The sequence below is a fragment of the Equus caballus genome, chromosome 31 (assembly GCF_041296265.1).
Source record: "Equus caballus isolate H_3958 breed thoroughbred chromosome 31, TB-T2T, whole genome shotgun sequence".
Taxonomy (NCBI): domain Eukaryota; kingdom Metazoa; phylum Chordata; class Mammalia; order Perissodactyla; family Equidae; genus Equus; species Equus caballus.
The window spans coordinates 9,565,940-9,585,244 of record NC_091714.1 but is presented as its reverse complement, the minus strand read 5'-3'; the positions used below and the strand labels follow the sequence as shown (position 1 = coordinate 9,585,244).

General features: G+C 47.4%; 1 protein-coding gene across 3 annotated transcripts in view; it reads left to right on the top strand.

Annotated features, from left to right (window-relative positions):
* Positions 1 to 19,305, top strand: part of TMEM181 (transmembrane protein 181) — a 73,819-nt gene that overhangs the window by 47,926 nt on the left and 6,588 nt on the right. For all 3 annotated transcript variants that reach the window (XM_001914672.5, XM_070256298.1, XM_005608106.4), the window contains 7 exons: positions 10,052 to 10,132; positions 11,323 to 11,422; positions 11,994 to 12,124; positions 12,369 to 12,460; positions 13,455 to 13,512; positions 16,386 to 16,488; positions 17,073 to 17,124. In XM_001914672.5, the coding sequence (XP_001914707.1) occupies positions 10,052 to 10,132; positions 11,323 to 11,422; positions 11,994 to 12,124; positions 12,369 to 12,460; positions 13,455 to 13,512; positions 16,386 to 16,488; positions 17,073 to 17,124 (617 nt within the window). The remainder of the gene's footprint in view (positions 1 to 10,051; positions 10,133 to 11,322; positions 11,423 to 11,993; positions 12,125 to 12,368; positions 12,461 to 13,454; positions 13,513 to 16,385; positions 16,489 to 17,072; positions 17,125 to 19,305) is intronic.

Sequence of the window (19,305 nt, the reverse complement as noted above, 5' to 3'; positions counted from 1 at the left end):
GCGAGCCCCCAGATGCACAGCTCTAATTCTTAGATTTTCCTGACTCGTGTCCAGCTGGAATCAGCCTCCTTGTTCCTTCCACTCATCGGGAGTCAGAATACTCAGCACAGTGACTAGGAATGTGGGTTTCAGACTGGACAGACAGAGGAGCTGGGTTCAGATCCTGGCGCCATCGTTTATAGTTTCACATTGTTGCTTCCGTTTCCTTATCATGAAATATCTCATAAAGCTATTAAATGAAGGTGCTAATGGGTCCCTTTTTCACAATAACACTTCATTGAGATATAATTCACATCCCATAAAAGAAACCTGCTAGTAGTCATTTCCCATTTCTCCCTCCCCCGCCCCAGGCCACCACTAATCTGCCTTCTCTTGCTATGGATTTGCCTATTATGGACATTTCCTATGAATGGCATCATACAGTATGTCATCTTTTGTGAATGACTTCTTTCACTGAGCATAGTGTTTTCTACATTCTTCTAGTCTGTTGTGGGTTTTGGTTCTTCCTTCCTTTTTTGCTGAATCATATTTCATTGGACGGGTGTACTACATTGTGTGTATCCATCCGTCAGCTGATGAGCATTCAGGTTGTTTCATTTTTCAGCTGTCGCGAATAATGCTGCTGAGAACATTTGTGCACAGGTTTTTATTTGCACCAGCGGGTACCCTTCACTAAGACATTATGGGGTGTAGACACTCTCTTGTGTGCCTCACATGCCCCGTCCCGTCCACTCACCTCTGTGGTGGCGCCTGCCGCCTCCCTTCTCCTGGGAGGCTCTGGTCGGCTGGAGCTGGGATCGTGCACAGTACCTGCTCATTGTCCGGCGCTCAACAACTGGCAGCTGTTGTTACATACATACTGTTTTTGCTTCATGTTCTGTCTCTAGACTCCCCAAAATGAGTTTTATTCTTTATCCACCTGATCACGCTACAGATGCTTGTAGATGGCTGTCTCCTCCCCTCCGAGGCTTTCCCTTTCCTTCACTCCCCTGGGGCTTTGCCTTCTGTACCCCTTGGCTCCAGGTTTCCTTCCCGCGGCTGCCCCAGTCAGCCTGGCCGAGGGGCGGGTGCTCCCCATGTGGAAGGTGCAGGTGGCCCTCCAGGCGTTGCTGGGGCCCAGACAGCTGCCTCCTCTGGAGCCTCATCACCCGTCGGCTTATGTTCCGCCAGCTGGTAAAGACCCCTTGGATTATTCTCCGAAACTGCCATGAAGTCTGGGCTTCTTCATTCTCTGCTTCTGGGGTTGGTTTCTAACAGTTCTCACACGTTGCTCAGACGTCACACTTCACTCTTGGGTTTCCCCTCGGTGGTTTTGGCTTCTTGCTCCAGCCTCTCTGGATCTTTTGAGCTTGAATCTGGATTCTGTTCTTTGTTGTGTGAGCGACTTCCTAGTGCTCTGTCCTCAGTAAATCTGATCAGCGTTCTGCCTGAGTCCTCAAGTTCGTGATACATAGTTTGAAGCCAGACGAGGTCTGAGACACGTGCCCTAGGTGAGGCGCACTTTGATCTCGTCCTGCGCTTACCATCTGCGCTTTAGACTTTGCTATTTCGGCATCAATAAGAAAGAAAAGAGTGCCACGTTTCTCAAACAAGGGACCTGCCCTTTCCGTTGTCTTTATCGGGAACACCGTCCCCTAGAACCCATTTGTCAAAGTTCTCAGCAGGTTTCCCTGTGGACTTTAACCTCACCCCGGCTCTGTTACAATAGTTTGGGTCACTGTTTTATTGGTTTTGATCATGGTTCTCTCCTTCCATCTTTGACAGCTGTTTACATTTCCTCTTAAACTTATTCCTAAATAATTTGGTGGGTATTTCAGATAAACTTGGTACATGTCACTCCGCCATTGTTAATGGAAGGCAGCTGCTGTGATGTGCTCTTACCGGAGGGCTCACCAAGGCAGTCACCATCAGAACAGCTCACCTCGAGTTATGCCAGTGGCTAGTTTCCCTTTGGGTGGCACTCTTCAACATCTGGAAAGCTAACACGTAAGACCCTTGGGATTTGCAAGGGATGTCACATAAGATTTTTCTACGTTTTTGGTACATTCTTATATTTATCCAGCAGAGTGCCTGGCAACAGTTAGGACTGTAATAAATATTTATTGGTTGAACTGAAGAATAACACCATAACTCTTCACAAGTTAAGAAATTCAGATGGCCAACAGACTTAAGAAATGATGTTCATCCTTGCTGTAAACCAAATAATTGGAGAATACAAGAAGGAGTTTTTTTTTTTTAAACCTACCACTCTGGCAAATAGGAAAAAACACCAACAAGAAAAATACCGTGTAGGGTTGGTGAAATGCAAGTTCTCTCCTCCAGGTTGATGGGGGTTCAAACTGATTGTTGTTGGCAGTTTGGGGGCAGTTTGGCAATGTATCAAAACCTCTATGTACATGTTCTTTTTGACCTAATAATTCTACTTCTAGGAATTTATTCTAAAGAAATAATTGGAAATGTACACAAAGGTTTATGTTCAAACATGTTCCTCATAGCAGGAAGTTGGGAGTGATCTATGTGTCAGCAGTAGAGTTCTAGTTAAATGAATAAATTAGTTCCTCTGTAGCTGTTAAAATAATAAACTGGTCACAAAATGGGATAGATAGCACAAACCACATACTGATTAAAAAAATGCATGAGTTAAAAGTGTTCACAAAAATTTTATATTATGGAAAACTGTCTGGAAGGCTATCTCTGGGTGGTGGGCTTAATGTTTAATTTCTTCTTTTTTTCCTCTATTTTTGATAATGAGCTTTTATTACCTTTATAATCAGACGAGAAAATTATTTTTAAAAAAACAGCTCCAGCTCCTAAGACAACTGATATTTGAGAGAGCAAGTCCAAGTCACACTCTAGCTGTTCACTCTGAGCAGCTCAGTTTTCGAAGAGCTATCTCAGAAAAATTACAATCTAATTTTATGTCTGCAGCTTGTATAAAGATGCAGTAAGAAATTAGAGAGCCTTATGCAAAGTGTTTCCATAGCTTTTATAAAATTGCTGTTGAAGACAGTATCAGTTACGTTGTGACCTCTGACCCTCCAAACAGAATTTCTTTTGACTATTTGTTATCATGCCTTTTGTTAAAGAATGAAAGCTATAAACTCATTATGTTTCTCTTTTGGTATTAGCTGCTAGAAATTTCAGAAATAAGTTGTAGGTTGAATTGTAGTAATTACTAACATCCTGGTATAGTTTTTTGGCATAATTATTTACCCTCTTTCTTTATAATTTTACCTTTTAAAAAACTTTAAAAAATTGTTTCTATCTTATCTGGCTTTTTGTTGTAAGCTACCTTCATTCCCTTTTGTAAACAAAGTGTAATGAATGAAATATGTCGTAACAGTATTTTAGTGTTACTGTAACACTCCCACCAGAATGGCTAAAATGGGAGACAGAAAAATGCCAAAGTCGGCAGGGATGTGGCACAACCAGAGCTCTGGCACCCGGCTGGTGAAAGTGTAAATTGGTGCAACACATATATTGATTGAAAGACCTGCATTTAAATGTTCGTGTCATGCAGCACAATTCTTAATAGCTGCAAACTGTAAACTCCCCATCGGCAGTAGAATGGATACACCGATTGTCGTTTGTTCCTATAGTGGAATGTTATGCAGCAATGAGAATGAACGATTACAGCTACATGCAACATTAGGGGTGACTTTCCCAAGCATAATGTTGAATGAAATAAGCGAAATACAAAATAGTACGTAGTGTAGGATTCCATTTATGTGAATTATAAAAACAGGCAAAACGAATCTGTGCTGTTCAGTCAGGATTCGTGTTGGTCTTGGGTAGGTTAGCGACTCAAGGGCACATCAAGGGAGGGGCTTCTGGGGTCAGAATACAGTTTACAGTATTGTGTTCAGTTTGTGACGATTCATTGAGCTGTATACCTGGGATATGTACACAATTTTTTGTAGGTATATTATCTTTCAGTAAAAACTTAACAGAATATGTAGTGTACTTTAAAAATCAGAGCTCATCGGGATGCTGGCTGTGTAACCACGTACATTTCTTTAGACAGTTCTTGCTGCTTTGACAGAATTTGACTGAGAGTTTCCATTCCTTTTGGTTAGCATTTCCTTGGAAATCTTTGGCGTTTGGAGTTTGAGTGCTGGGTTCTCTCGCCGTGTGTGCTGGTGCTCTGGGCTCTTCTGCAAGAGCTCGGGGCCACACGGTCACCTTCCCCTGGGCTCCACCGTTTCTCCCACTAGCCAGCTCCTCCTTGTCCATGAACATCAAGTTCAGGGTGAAAATTACCCCACTTGGTCCCCAACCTCCTGAGAAAGAATTGTCATGAGGACAGGCCCAGCGTGTTCCGATGGTCTGTTTTTAGCAGACCGTGTCTGTGCTTAGCAGACGTCTGCATAGCTGATGCTCCTTTTCCTGTCTCGGCCTGCGTGCAGGCTTTACGTTCTGTCTGGCGTTGTTGCTGATGCTACAACCGCTTAATTGGAGAAGTTCGGTTTCTCTCCTCTGGTCCTCAATCCCATATTCTATGAACATTTGGTTCATTGATTTATACTTACATGTATATCTTTTTGAAGTCACGTGCAAACTTTCCATCTCTTCCTCTTTTCTCAACTCTTATTCCTTGGATTGCATCTTGCCCACATCCCATTGCCATGGTCCAGTCAAGACTACAGGGCTTGTAGGTACTTAGGAGATATTGCTCATCTCCTATGTTTTTGAAAAAGTTTGTTTCATTGGCCATGCTCTGCGTTTGCCATGGGGCATAGACTTTAGACACCAGGCAGATTGCTTTCCTTCATTTTTCTGTCATTTTCTCCTGAGCTTTATGAGCACCTTCTGTACACATCACATCAGCTTCCTGTGTCCTCAGGGCCAATCTGGACATTTTTCTCTCTAATTAAATGCTCTTTAAGTAGATTCTTGAGTGACGCTCTCTAGCCAGCTCTTCATGTCTCATTTCCTCTTGTTTCTTCCTAAGCCGTGACCTTTCACTGGGGGCTGAGATTAAAACAACAGCCCATGTCCCAGAGTCCTTCAGTTTTCTCTGCAGTGGACACTTGGGGTTTCCCTGTGAACCGAGAGGACTGGCAGCAGGTGTGCGTTAAGAAGTCCTGACGGGCTTCCTGGATCGCACTTGATAACGTGGGTCTCATAGGACAAATTGCAATAGTGTATGTTAGGCTTTTTATCTCCAAATATTTCTGTGTAAGACCTTTCAATGTTTTTCAAGTCTTGGAAACCCAGGCTGTGAATCTGAGCGTGGGGCCCTAATTCCAGGCGTTGCCTGGGGTGGCACTGATCTGAGGACCCTGTACTCTGAAAAACCCCCACTTGTGTGTGTTCTTGTGGCTTCCCTATTCAGAGGACTCTCTGAGAGTGTCATCAAATATTTGTTCTCTGCCCCCAAGTTCGTCAGCTCCTGGAGGCAATTTTACTGATCCTATTTTTTTTAAGTTCTGTCGTCTCATGTCTGCACAGGATTAGACATATTTGCTTGCATGTAACCAAAGTTGGTGCTCAACAAATGTTGAATGGAGGAACTGGACCAAAAACCTGTAGATTCTAACTGGGGAGAAAAGATCGAGGGTATGAAATGAGCACTTGTTCCAAAGGTCAGTTCACGGTGTGGCAGGGTGAGCCAAGTCTCTGAAAGGACAAAGGCGGCTTTGTGACTCCAAGGAACCTTGACACAGAAGCCTGTAAACAGATTGATAGGTCTTAAGATTTCAAAGTAAATGTCTAGAGCCGGAGTGCTCCCTGGGATTTTACTCTAAGTTTCTTTTACTTTTTAATTTAAAATATGCATTTTGATGCTTAAAAATAAGTGCAAAAACAAAAACCCCTAATTCTGTAGAATTAGGTCCGTACAGTGGCTGCCACCTAATCATGGTGCCGGTGCAGGCACCGGCCAGCTATTTGATAGAATCCCTGTGACCTTTCTCCTCCTGGCCCTGGCATCATTGGATCCACGGTGACTGGAGGGCCACTGTCTGCAGTGGAGGGGCCAGGGCCCTGCTCTCTGAGCTTTGTGCGTCCTTCTTGGGCTTGCTCAGGGGAAGAAGAGAGACTTTTCAAGCCCTTGGCACAAAGGAACGCCAGGTGGAGCTGTGAGGCTGGTCTAGCCTCAGAGGACCACAAAGGTGATTCTTCTGAGCTGCTGCGAACAGCGGCAGCCCCCCAGAGAGACATCCTATGTGGAAATGGTTTCCTCGGATCAGGAAGGACAGGGGAAGGTGTGACAGGAGGAAAGTGAGGCTGGACGGCACGTGGCAGGTTCTGAGTGCCCACTGTGCGTCAGGTCAGCTCCTGCTCGGATCCAGTCCTGAAAGCCAGAACGTAGTATTACCTTTCTTCTCCTTCTCAACTCATCTTTCTGCATCTCTCTCCTTTTAGTTCATACTTTAGAACTGAAATGCATGTTTTAGGTTTAGCTATATTTGTTGAATAAAGCATTGTTTTCTAGGGCTAATTTATGAAGTGGGTGAGCTGCTTGTTTGCACAGCTCTGACAGAATCTTAAGGCAGAATCCTCCCTCCTTCAGGGGTGTCCATGGTTCTTTTTTTTCTTGAGTTGCAGTCCCTTAAGGGTAAAAAAATACATACTTCCTCCAGTGTTACTTTAAACATATTTTGTGAGTTTTTTCCTGATGGAAACACTTTTTTCTCTTCTTGATTATGCCTTAGAATCTGGTTTTTCAACTAAGGTATGTATTATACTTTTTTCTCTTTGAGTATTGTGTTCACGTCAATACCCCCCCAATCAGTGCTCATAATCTCTACCCTGATTATTTGTAAATGATGCAATTGTAAAATGTAAGCACTGTAGCAATAATCACAATAGTTGTATTGTGTTTTGGATTTATAAGTGCAGCTGCTCTTTACTGAACTCTTGCCATTTGCCAGACACTGTGCTAAATTTCTTATATGCATCATCTTATTTAAATGTCATGGTAATTCTCCAAAGTAGGTAAGAGTAACCCCATCTCATGGCAGAGAAATCCAAGGTTTAGTAAGATTAAGTAAGATGCCCAACTAGGAGATGGAAGGGCTGGCATTCGAACCTGAGTCTCTGACTTCAAAATTCATATGCCCTTGAGGCAGCCCTGATGGCCTAGTGGTTAGAGTTGGGCACACTCTGCTTCAGTGACCTGGGTTGGGTTCCCAGGTGCAGAACCACACCACCTGTCTGTCAGTAGCCATGCTGTGGCAGCAGCTCACATAGAAGAACTAGAAGGACTTAAAACTAGAATATACAAGCATGTACTGGGGCTTTGGGGAGGAAAAACAAAAATTCATATGCCCTTAATCACTAGGATCTCTACTTTCCTATTAATTTCGATTATTCATTGTTGGTTTTTGTTTGTTAGCTTTTTTGAAGTATAATTGACATACAGGGATGTGCATGGATTTAAAATATAAAATTTGATCCATTTTGACATGTGTATATACCTGGGAAACCATCCCCACAATCAAGGTAACAAGCATGCCCATCACCCCTAAAAGTTTCCTCATGCCCCTCCTCCTGGTACCTTCTCATCCCCAGGCCCCCACTGATCTGCTTTCATTACAGACTCCTTTGTATTTTTTAGAATTTTGTATAAATGCCATCATACAATATGTTTGAGTTCTTTCACTCAGCATAATTCTTTTGAGATTGATTGATGGTGTTGGGAGCATCAATAATTCATTCCTTTTTGTTGCTGAGTAATATTCCACTATGTGGATATAGCAGAAATTGTTTATCCCTTCACCTGTTGATGGACGTTTGGATTGTCTCCAGTTTAGGGCTGTCATAGAGAAAGGTGCTGTGAACATCTGTGTACACGTCTTTGTATAGACACGTGCTTATATTTTTCTCAGGTAAATACCTAGGAATGGGGTGGCTGGCTCATATGCTGGGGATGTGTTTAGCTGTTTCAGAAACTGACGGACTGTTTTCCAAGCTGGTGATACTGTTTTGCATTCCCATCAGCAGTGTCTGAGAGTTCCAGTTGCTCCACATTCTTGTCACCACTTGGTTGGTCAGTGTTTTTAATTTTGGCCACTCTGATAGAGGTGTGCTGGTATTGCATTGTGGTTTTAATTTGCAAAACTTTGGAAGTGTCTTCTGGCTGGCATTTTCTGACAAGAAATCTGCTCTCATCCTCATCTTTGTCTTCGGTAATTACGCTCCTCCCCTCCTACCCCCATTACCATCACTTTTAAGATTTTTCTCTTTTACTTATTTAAACAATTCAAGTATGGTGTGCCTTGTTCTCTTCTTTATATTTCTTGTGCTTAGCATTCATTTGAGCTTCTTGGATTTGCAAGTTTGTAGTTTTCATCAAATTTGGAAACATTTTGGCCATTATTTCTTCAAATATTCTTTCTCTCCTCCTGCCCCGTTCCCTCACAGAAATTCAAGGACTCCAAACACACGTCTGTTTGGCCACTGGACGTTGTGTCATAGCTTCCTGATGCTCGCTTGATTTTTCCCTCCGTTTCATTTTAGATCATTTCTATTGCTGTCTTCACGTTCCCTGATGTCTGCAACGTCTGCTCTGCTGTTGGTCATTTCCCAGCTCTCCACTTCATATATTCACTCTTTCCTCTGGCTTCTCCTTATCTGCTAGTTCCATCATCTGTGATGTCTGGGTCAGTTTCAGTTGATTAGTTTTTCCCTCATTATGATTCATATTTTCTTGCTTTTTTACGTGTCTGGTATCTTTGATTCAGTGCCAGGCGTTATTGGTTGTTAGATTCTGTGTTCTTATGAATGTTCTCGAGCTTTGTTCTGGGATGTTGTAGTTGCTTGGCCACAGAGTGATCTTTCCAGGCCTTGCTTTTAAACTTCGCTAGGTGGGACCAAAGTGGCATCGGGTCTACAGCAGATTTTTTCCCCCAGCTGAGTGAAAGCATTCAGAGTGCACTCTCCAATACCCCTTTGATGGTGCATTTTTTCTCTCTGCTGTGGGAGCAGGCACTGCTGCTGGCCCTCTGTGCGTGCCAGTGATCCTTTTAGGGATTTCCCCCCGGCCCTGGGTGCTTACTCACACGCATGCTCTGGTCAGCGTTCAGGTGAAGACAGGAGGGGTTGACGGTGGCAGGTGTCCAGAGCTCTCTCTGTACAGCTCTCAGTGCTCTGTCCTGTGAATCGTGGCCTGTGTACTGTTTCCCTGGACACTTGGCAGTTATGTTCACGTCTCAGGGAGACCACTGGGCTCAACTTGGGTTCCCCCCATGGCTTGGGGCAACCAGAGGAGGGTGCAGCTCTTTCCCATCAGCCAGAGATTCTTGTCTTTCATTGCCTCGTGTCCAGCATCTTAAACCGTATGTGTGTGTATGTATTTTTTTAATGTTTCGGGCAAGTAAGGTAAATCCCGTGTCTGCAACTCGGTCCGTTCTGAAGTGCATTTTTTAAGTGGCTCAGATGATTTTAATTCAATGCATTAAAGTGATAGGGCTCTTGGCCGAGTGCAGGGCAGTGTCCTGGGGTGTGTGGCCGAGGTTGGAAGGGCCGCCTTTTGCCTCCATCAGTACGTGGTGCCTGCATCCTCGGCTGTTGGGTATACACTTGATGTGAACGAAACTACCCAGCAGCATGAGAACTGACAACTGTAATTGTACTGTACTTTTTTGGTTTCAGATTAATATTTATATGTCTCACTTAATCTTTTTTTTAGAACATCCTACCTACTCACATTTTTGCATCTTTTAAAAATCTGTTTCTTCTAGTGGAAAGCATGGCTTCTTCTAATAAAGAGTTTGACAGTATTAATTTTTTTTGTATGAGACTTAAAAGCCAATTGCGCGTATCATGATTATAGAATAATTTATGTGCCAGATCCATCAGTAGTGGAACCCTATTTAAAACTGTTTTCAACTCTTGGTAATTAAGATTTTCAAAGTCTGTGTTCTTTAATATAAAAATAAAATATACTAAGTGCGAAAATTTTAGAACATGTAAGAAAATATAAGGAAAAAGAACATTTTAAATTATGTGTGGTCTTACATTTAGCGATAACTCTTATTAATAATCTGGTGTACTTCCTCTTAGATGCATTTTTGTTTCCAAATTGTTTTCCCGCTTTCCATTTTAGTGGAAGACTTATGACCCTGCATTTTCCCAGTTGGAAATTTGGTTCCGGTTTGTCTTCGTGGTGCTCACCTTCATTGTCACTGTGAGTACCATTCACCTGGCAGACCACGTGAGGACACTGACAAGGGCAAAGCTAGTTTATGAATCGTGGTTATCTACGTGCAAACCACATGGGAGATTTATCAGAACTCTGAGACGCTCCATCCAGTGGGCCACCCTGATATTACCAAATGTTGTGTGTGTCTGCTAGGATGCTTCCGTGCAAAAGGAAGCATGTGGTATGTTTCAGTAAGGACTTCCGTGGAGTGTGATACCGGTCACTGGCTGTTTAGTCACTTCTCATCAGTGTGCAACGACAAATGCCATTTATCCTGTGGAAGGGCTTCTGCCTTGTGCGAGCGGCCTTGAGTGCAAATAAAGCACATCCTCGGGTTTTTACGTTGGGACAGTCATGCCAGACCTCCCGTCTTTGGGTTTTTCAGGAGTAAGGCCAGAGATGAGTGGGTTTGGAGGAGCAGGCTTTTGGCTCATTTGGGATCCAAGTCCAGCGTCCACAGGGACACTGTGACTTTGGGGTACCCTTAGAGTACATGTGATCTCGCAGAGGCCCAGTCGGTGGAGTGGAAATTGATAAATTGTAGGGAGAGGCACTGTGCCTCCCTTAGTGACTTGCTGCCATCTGAAGGGTAGTATTCTGCCCACATCAGCTGCTGGCCTGTACTGATGCAGAGGGTGACATTTAGTACATAGGTCCACTCTCCACTCCAGTCCCCACCCAAGGAACACCTGGTGCTTCACAGACTAACCGTGTACAGGACACAGGCTCACGGGGGACGTGGGAGGAAAGTGCAGATGTGGTGACCTGGACCTGGTGCGGTGGAGGGCAGGACACGGCCCCTAGAATATGCAGGGTGCCCAGGGTTGTAGTCTCCGGCCACGCCCAGGGCTCCCCCGTGTGAACTTACTAAGGAGCAGCACCCCCGGAGGCGGTGGGAGGGGTGGGTGCTCTTTCCTTCTGTGGAGGGTTGATGGCCGTTACATTCCTTGTCCCCTCCTGCCCTGGTGGGAGCAGCTTGTGCCCTTCCTCTCCGTGGCCTCTTTGCGGCCATTTACCCTCTCATCTCAGTTGTCACTGAGGGTCTCAGGAGTCGGTTCAGCAAGGGCTTAACTCCGAGGTCTTGGCTGGCACCTAGACCATCGGTTGTGGAAGACGTCACACGATGCTAAGCCGGCTGTAAGCCAGGACGGTCACGGGGCTGCTCTGGTTTGCAGTGCCTGTTTGCACACTCCCTCCGGAAGTTTTCCATGAGAGACTGGGGCATCGAGCAGAAGTGGATGTCCATTCTTTTGCCTCTGCTGCTGCTTTACAACGGTAGGTGCCATTTTTATTTTGGAGCTTTCCCCTTTAAAATTTAAACCTGGAGGGCATCCTAGAGGTGGCCTGGCCTCACAAGAGCCCAGTGACCCCAAAGGAGCAGGTGGTAGCGCCCCTAGCTGCGGCGTGAGCGATGCTGCCCCAGGACGCAGTGGGGGCCCGGCAGCCTTCACAAATAAGTGAGTGACTAGTCGCTGTGGTAGTTAGAGGCTGGAAGGGCTCCAGGCACAGGCGTCTTGGAACTTGGCTGAAGGTGGCAAACGCTGCCGTCTGTTCCTCCCTCCTGCGCCAGAAAGCGTTTGCCTCCAGAGCGGCCGCGTGGATCCCCAGGCCCGCGGGGAGGAGCGGATGGCAGGAGCAGACGGCGCTCCATAGTGATCGCTGGAGCAATCTGTTCATGGGCTTTTAGGTTTTTTGAAAAACAAAACAGCCTTTAGTTCAGCACCTTCCCTTTGGCTCTGGCTGGGGAGAGAGTGACTGTGAGTTCTGCCCTCAGGCGGGGGCCGGTGCCCTTTGCTGGCCCCTGGCAGCCCGCCTCCATCAGGCTTTTCTGCCTTTCGTGTTCCAGATCCCTTCTTCCCCCTCTCCTTTCTGGTGAACAGCTGGCTCCCAGGGATGCTGGACGATCTCTTCCAATCTGTCTTCCTGTGTGCCCTGCTGCTCTTCTGGCTGTGTGTATACCACGGGATACGGGTCCAGGTGAGCCATCAGCTCCCAGCACTGCCGGACGGAGTCGGAGACTCAGTCCTCTCTTCCATACTCTGGTGGTGATCCTTACGATGAACTTGGCCTTGAGAACCTGTATTCAGCCTCAGAGTCAACAGAAGAATGCACGCTATGTAGAAAGGCTTTGAGTGTCTGTGATCCAGTGTGGTCTCTTAGGGGTTAATCATTTGCTAGAATTACTACCTTCTTTATTTCTTACCTTTTTTTTGCTTTTTAGGGAGAAAGGAAGTGTTTGACTTTCTATATGCCCAAATTCTTCATCGTTGGACTGTTGTGGCTGGCCTCTGTTACACTAGGAATATGGCAGACGTGAGTAATTTTATTGTGTATGGAACTTTGGTTGTGGAGAGCATTGACCAAGGGGCACAGATCCAGAGTGTGACTGTATTTTGTGAACTCATCCGGAAAGGAATCCGTCACCAGTGTTTCAAGACTTGGTCGTGTGACCTGAACTCAAGATTTGTGTTTGCTTGAGTGGCCTGTAGACGTATGCCTGATTCTTCTAGTCTAAGATGGAGAATGAAAAAGACCACGTTGTTTTAGATTCCTCATTTGGGGAGGTAAAGACTTCCTTTCTACAAATGATGCTCAGATCGCCTCCTGGCTCCCTACTGTCCACCAGATGTGTGGTTTCTCCGTGGTCTCGTGTCTGTAAACTTGCCCATCCTCACACCTGCCCCAAGGTTTATCGTTATTCTCATTTTGTCCTTGTATGAAATGGTAGCACCACGGAAGCCTAATGCAGTGACAGCCTGATTCCCCCGAATAGGATTTTCTGCAGAAACGAGTTCCATTTCAGGCGTATGATTTTGGCACCTGGCACATCTCATTTCATGGCCCAGTAATGACAGGACTTAGCTCTCATCTTCTCCACTTCCCTCTGCCTGCCTTCCTGTCATCTCAGCTCCCCAGTTTCACTTTAAAATGAACTTCATAGAAGTTTATATCTGCTGTTACTGCTTTCTCTGTGCACTGGTGTATTTCCTCGTGCCCATGCATGCAACTGAAATGGTACCCAGAAAACAGCTCTTAAAATCGCAAGGAAAATGGCATAGGGATTTTCATAATTAAAAATACTGCCTTCACAATGCTGTTGACTGGACAAAGAGTTAAGTTAGTAGCATTGTGTGTATTTTCAATGTGAAACTTAGGATTTCTCATAAATTCAGGATTACTTTTTAAAAATCCTTATTGTTGGTCATCAAGTAGTTTATAAGTTTTTTAAAAAGCCAAGTGAGAGAAAGTATCAAATACAAAGTGAACTTGTTATTAATCTCTGATTTTTGGTAACATCATGTTGTAGAGTCAATGAACTGCACGACCCAATGTACCAGTATCGAGTTGACACAGGAAATTTTCAGGTGAGGATTGTCAATGAAGCCGGAGGATTTTTTTTTAATGTTGTTTAAAAAAATTACTGAATTTTATAACTTGTGCTGTTGATATGAGCTTGCTGACTGGCTATTTGGGAAGGGCTATAGAAAGTTCATGGTTAGAAAATTTGGAAAAAATGTGTTTGAGTAGTATGAAAATTAAACTTTTAAAAACTATGTTGGCACTCCCAGTCCTTGGTTTATGGTTGACGGGCACAGAGGGTGTGTCAAATTTGAGAAACATTGTAGAACAATTAGGAAAACATTTTCATTCATTTTATTCTCTAAAGTAGCAGGGAGGTTTCCAGAGAGTGAATGGTGTGGCCAGGGCCATCTTCATGGGCTGTGAGCCCACAGCCACAGGGCCTGGAGGTTGGGGTGATGCTCTGCTGTTGCCATCCTGAAGTTCTTTGTACTTTTTTTTTTTTTTTTTTGGTGAGGAAGATTGGCCCTGAGCTAACATCTGTGCCAATCTTCCTCTTTTTGCTTGAGGAAGATTGTCACTGAGCTAACATCTGTGCCTGTCTTCCTCTACTTTGTATGTGGGACGCTGCCACAGTGTGGCTTGAGGAGTGGTGTGTAACTCCACACCCGGGATCCAAGCCTGCAAACCCCAGGCTGCTGAAGCAGAGGGCGTGAACTTAACCACTGTGTCACTAGGCTGGCTCCTCTTTGTACTTTTTGAACAAGGGGTCCAGCATTTTTATTTTACCCAGAGGCCCGCAAATGACAGTCAGTCCTGAGGGTGGCTTTCTCTTGAAAGGCTTTCCTGTGAGCTGATAAATCAGTGGTTCTCTGTGGGAATGGCCTCTGAGGAAGAGGGAAGTTTGGTGAATGATGATGTGTTGCAAAGAAGGTTAACTGGTGTTGACACTGTGTGAGCTCCTGTCTCCACCGAAGCCAGTAGAGGGGACCGCCAGCCTTTCCATTGCATTACTGATAAGTTTGAGGAGCTTTGAAGGTCACTGGATATGTGCCTGAAGAACGACATGCCATGACCTCTGTCCTCATAGAATGTATGACCTTGTGCGGGAGCAGAGGCTTAGAAAATAAAGACAGTGTCCCCGAGTGTGTGGTGTCCTGCCAGATGTGTCCTTACGGACAGCAGGCCCAAGCTACTGGGGGGAGGTGGGTCTCTATTTGCCTTTTGTCCTTTTTAATTGTCATTTAATTAGCCTTAATTAAGGCTAATTGAATTTATAAATAATAATGCTTTTTTATTTTACAAATAAACTTATAATGCTTCAGTAAGTTTTTGGGGGAGGGGCTGCACCTTGAGCCGAGAGGAATCAGGAGGAATTCTGGGCCAGCAAGAGAGACACTGTCCCAGAGTTGGGTGGGGACGGCCGCGAGGAGGAGGCGATCGGCGTCTGCCGGGCAGGGAGACCAATTCAGGGCAGACCCCCGGGCTGTGCTTGAGAAGGAAGTCTGGACGCCCTGGCAGGCCCCGGCCACGCTGTGTGAGGGGCAGGGCCAGTGAAGGAAGGGAGAGGAAGGACAGCTCCAACACCCTCCCCGGGCAGGGGCTGCAGACCCTGGTGACAGATGGCCTCTGAGCTACTGGGTGAGCATAACTCCCAGGCTTAGATAAAATAGTACAGATTCATGCTAATCTACCGTTATTGGAGCTTTGTCTAGTACAGTCCCCTCGTTTCACGTGAGGAAACTGAGGGGCGGCGAAGGGACCCCTGGGCCACACCGGGGAGCAGCAGAGCAGAACCTCAGGGCCAGTAGGGGGCTAGTGGGCAGGCTCCCCAGCCAGCCTCGGGGTGGGACCTGGTCCCGATGGCAGCCTCCTCCCTCCCTAGTCCTCTCTTCTTCATCTGCAAGATGGGGAGGATCGGGGAACCCTCCCTGAAGAATCGTTGTGAGGACCGAGTTAGGGATGTGGAGCTGGGCACAGCGCCAGCACCTGCCAGGACTTGGGCAAGGCGGCTGCCCTCTGTCCCCTTCCAGGCCGTCGGGGAAGCCAGCCGCTGGGGGCTCGGGAGTGGTCGCAGCCTCTGGGAAGAACAGACAGAGTCTGTTACTAAAGGAGACACTGGAAATCAGAGACTCTGAGGAAGCTGAGACCCACGAGTGATGCCGTGAAATCCCTTCCTTTTACAGAGGAGAAAATAAAGCCCAGACTAAAGTTAGGGTTCCCCGTTTCCTGACTGGCAGTCCTGGCTCCGTCCTTTGTCCCCAGAGGGGGATTCCGGCTCTGAGAGGAAAGGGCAGGGATGGGAAGATGGGATGGGGAAGGCGTGCTCCATGGAGGGGAGCCTAGAACTCTAGCGGAAGGTTCTAGTAGGAGAGGGCACATCGCTCATCCTGTGGAGCCTCGTCTCCGTCAGCCCGACTTCCCTGTCCTGCTTCTAACCTCGGAAGAAAGTTCTCGTTCCTCCTGTAACAAAATCACAGAGCGGTGTCATTTTAGACCTGACGCCTTCTAGATGATCCAGTTCAATCCCCGAATTCCACAGATAAGGAAATCGAGATCCAGGAGAGTTGACCTTGCCCGAGGGTGTCTCAGGATCCAGTCCTGGATTCTTCCTTTGACACGTGCCAGGGTCTTCTGAGGCAGGGCAGGGCGCCGAGCCCTCACCCCAGGAGATGGACGAGTAGTAGCCACTGCTGTTTATTGAGCGCCTGTGACTGTGCTGGGAGCTTTACACGTGTCGTGGAGGTGTTGGGGTCCTTGCTCATGTGACTCGGCAGAGTCCGAGCGGTGGGCGTGTTCCTGTTCTGTTTTGTAGAGTGACCCTCGGGGTCCTGGGTCTCTGTATAAATGTGTGGCTTTCCTGTGTACGGTGCCATTGGGAGGAGAAGCGGCACCGAGTGCCTGTTCTGACTCCAGCGCTGGTCTTATTTTGTTCCAGGGAATGAAGATTTTCTTCATGGTGGTGGCAGCTGTGTATATCTTATATCTGTTGTTCCTGATCGTGCGGGCCTGTTCAGAGCTGCGCCACATGCCTTACGTAGGTAAGCGCCACTTCCCAGACTGCCCGGTGCCTGGTGGGTCAGGGGGTGACGTCACCTGGCAGGAGGGGTGGCTGGAGTCCACCAGGCAAGTGGCCTGACCTGGAGGGGGAAGACCCAGAGAAGTGTCTTGTTCCCACAGGCTGGGGACCAGTGCCTGTGGTCCTGGGGACCCTCAGCAGGGCTGATGGGTAGTTCTGGGCCGTTTGGACAGTGCCTCAGGCCAGCACTGGAGAGAAGCTTGTGGACTGGAAGCCAGCCAGGGCCCCGGGGCCAGTGTGGCTGTTGGAACTGCCTGGATCCTTCCAGAATCGCACCTTGCGGAGGAGCCAGCTGGGGTGGTTTTCTGAGGCCTTGAGTCAGGACAAGTCACCTGATCTGTCACAACCAAATAATAATGGCCATGGCCTTGCTGGGGACCCTCCTGGGCTCTGGGGAGGTGGCGCGGCATTTCTCCTGGGCTTCAGGTGGACACAGGTTTAAAGTCCGGAGGGAAGAGAGTTTTTGTCGAGGGGGTTTTGCTTTATTTTTGTCTTTATGTTTAAGGTCTCTGAGATGATTAACAGGGGCATTCATTTCTTTTCCAGATCTCAGGTTAAAATTTTTGACTGCGTTGACTTTTGTAGTGCTTGTCATTAGGTAAGAAGACTTTGTTTCTTTTTTTAAAAATTACTTTACTGAGGTCATAATGGTTTATAACATGGTGTAATTTCAGGTGTACGTTATTTATCTTATTTGTCAGTTTCTGCATAGACTGCCTCGTGCTCACCCCCAGCAGTCTAGCTTTTATCCGTCACCATATACCTATGAGCCTCTTTACCCTTTCACCCTCCCCCCAGCCCCTTCCCCTCTGGTAAGCGCTAATCTGTTCTTTGTCCGTGTGCTTATCTTCCGCGTATGAGTGAGATCATGCAGTGCTTGTCTTTCTGTGTCTGGTTTCTTTCACTGAACATCATACCCTCAAGGGCCATCCATGTTGTTGCACGTTTTGTCTTTGTTTATGGCTGAGGAGGAAACTTCATTTCTCGAAAGAAGCAAAACTGTGACTTTTTATTTTACTTTCATGAGTATCTTTTCTCGCCTTTTACGGAGTGAATTTTAGGGTCCTTCCAGCCAAATACGTTCATGAGGGCTCTGAGGCAGGGCGGGGCCCTCGGTGTGTCCCTGGCGAGAGCACCCATCTTGTCGTGCGTGCCCCGAGGTGGGGAGCCTGGACTAATGCTCACCCCCCCCCCCCCCCCCCCAACCGGCGCTGGCTGAGCTGCCTGCCCGCTCTGTGTGCCGCGTAGGTGTGGCAGAGTCAGACGCTCAGAGAGTTAGGACCCTGTGCCATGCACCATGCTCCTGGTCCTCCCGATGCTCCCAGGACAGGACTGTGGGCAGGAGCTCCTTTTGTTTGAACTCAGTACGACAGACGTCATTGAGCAGCGCCCACTGGTGACTGGTGAGATCGGTGCCAGGCCAGAGGGGCAGGAGATGCTGTGCGCCGGCGAGGCCGTGCCCGAGGCCTCCCCCAGGCAGGCCAGGGCCATGCTGCGACAGCCACAGGCTCCAGGGCGGCCGGGGTGTGCTGGCCTGGTGATCACGGAGCGGAGCGTGCCCGGGAAGTTGTTTCTTTGAGTGAATTCCAGATAATTGTTTGGTTGTTGATGGTTTGTCTCTTTTTCCTAAAATCAAAATCCGGAGGGAAAAAAATTCTAGTTATCTGCACTTCTTTTTGGGTTGTTGAGATGGCAAGTAAATGGCTGTCAGCCTTCTTCCTTGGTGGGAGCCATACGGGGACTCTGAGTGGCTGGCTCTCCAAGTCTGCTGGGGGCTCCCAGCCTCGTGGAGTGGGAAGACCCCTCTCGGCAGCATCCAGGCCCAGCCACCACCCTCCAGGAGTCGCATGCATTACTTACCGGAGTGTGTGGCTCAGGTGGACCTGGAAGGGAGCCTGAGTTTATTCAGCAACTAAATTCACCTGAAAATAGCAGCACGTGTGTGTATGACCTAGTCTCTCTTCAGCGCTTGGCATCCAGGTTGTCTCTGTAACTTCTCTCACACTCCCTCACACACACTCTCACACCCACACACTCTCTCCCTCACACACACACACACACACACACACCCCCCTCACACATCCTCACCCTCACACTATCCCATCCACAGGTTGGGAGCCACTGTCTACCAGCAGTGACCTCTGTATGGTCTGTCTTGGAAGGTGTTATGCTTCTGTGATCTTTCTCTACTTACGTTTCAAGGGGATCGCTTATTTACCCGACAGCTATTTCCTGAGTGCCTGCACTGGTAAAGGGCAGACAGCTTCCTCCCCATGCTGGCATGTACATTCCAAGGGAGGATGCGGTGACCACAGTAAATAAATAGCCTAAGTGCCATAATGGAAATACAATAGATGTGACGATGGCAGGAGGGAAGTGGCCACTTTAGATGAGGCTGGGTAGGGGACATCTCTTTAAGGAGGTGATGTTTGTCCTGAGGCCTGAAGGAGGAGCCCTGAAAATACGTGGGGCTGGCCCCCCAGGCCGCGGGGACAGCAGATGACTGAAGAACAGGGACATGGCAGGAGGAGAGGGTGTGAGGGAGGCGGCCTCGGAGAGGTCAGGTCGGGCCCTCGGGCCACCGTGAGGAGTCGGGGCCGTATTCTCAGTGATGGGAGCCCCGTGTTTAAGCTGAGAGGGGATGGGATCTGACTTCCATCTGTCTGAATCAGTCAGCGGGCTGTGCTGGGAGAATGGAGCACAGGGAGGGGAGAGGAAGGCCGGGTGCCCATCGGAGGCCGTGGGCGGCTCGGGGAGCCGTGGTGGCTGTGGAGCGCGT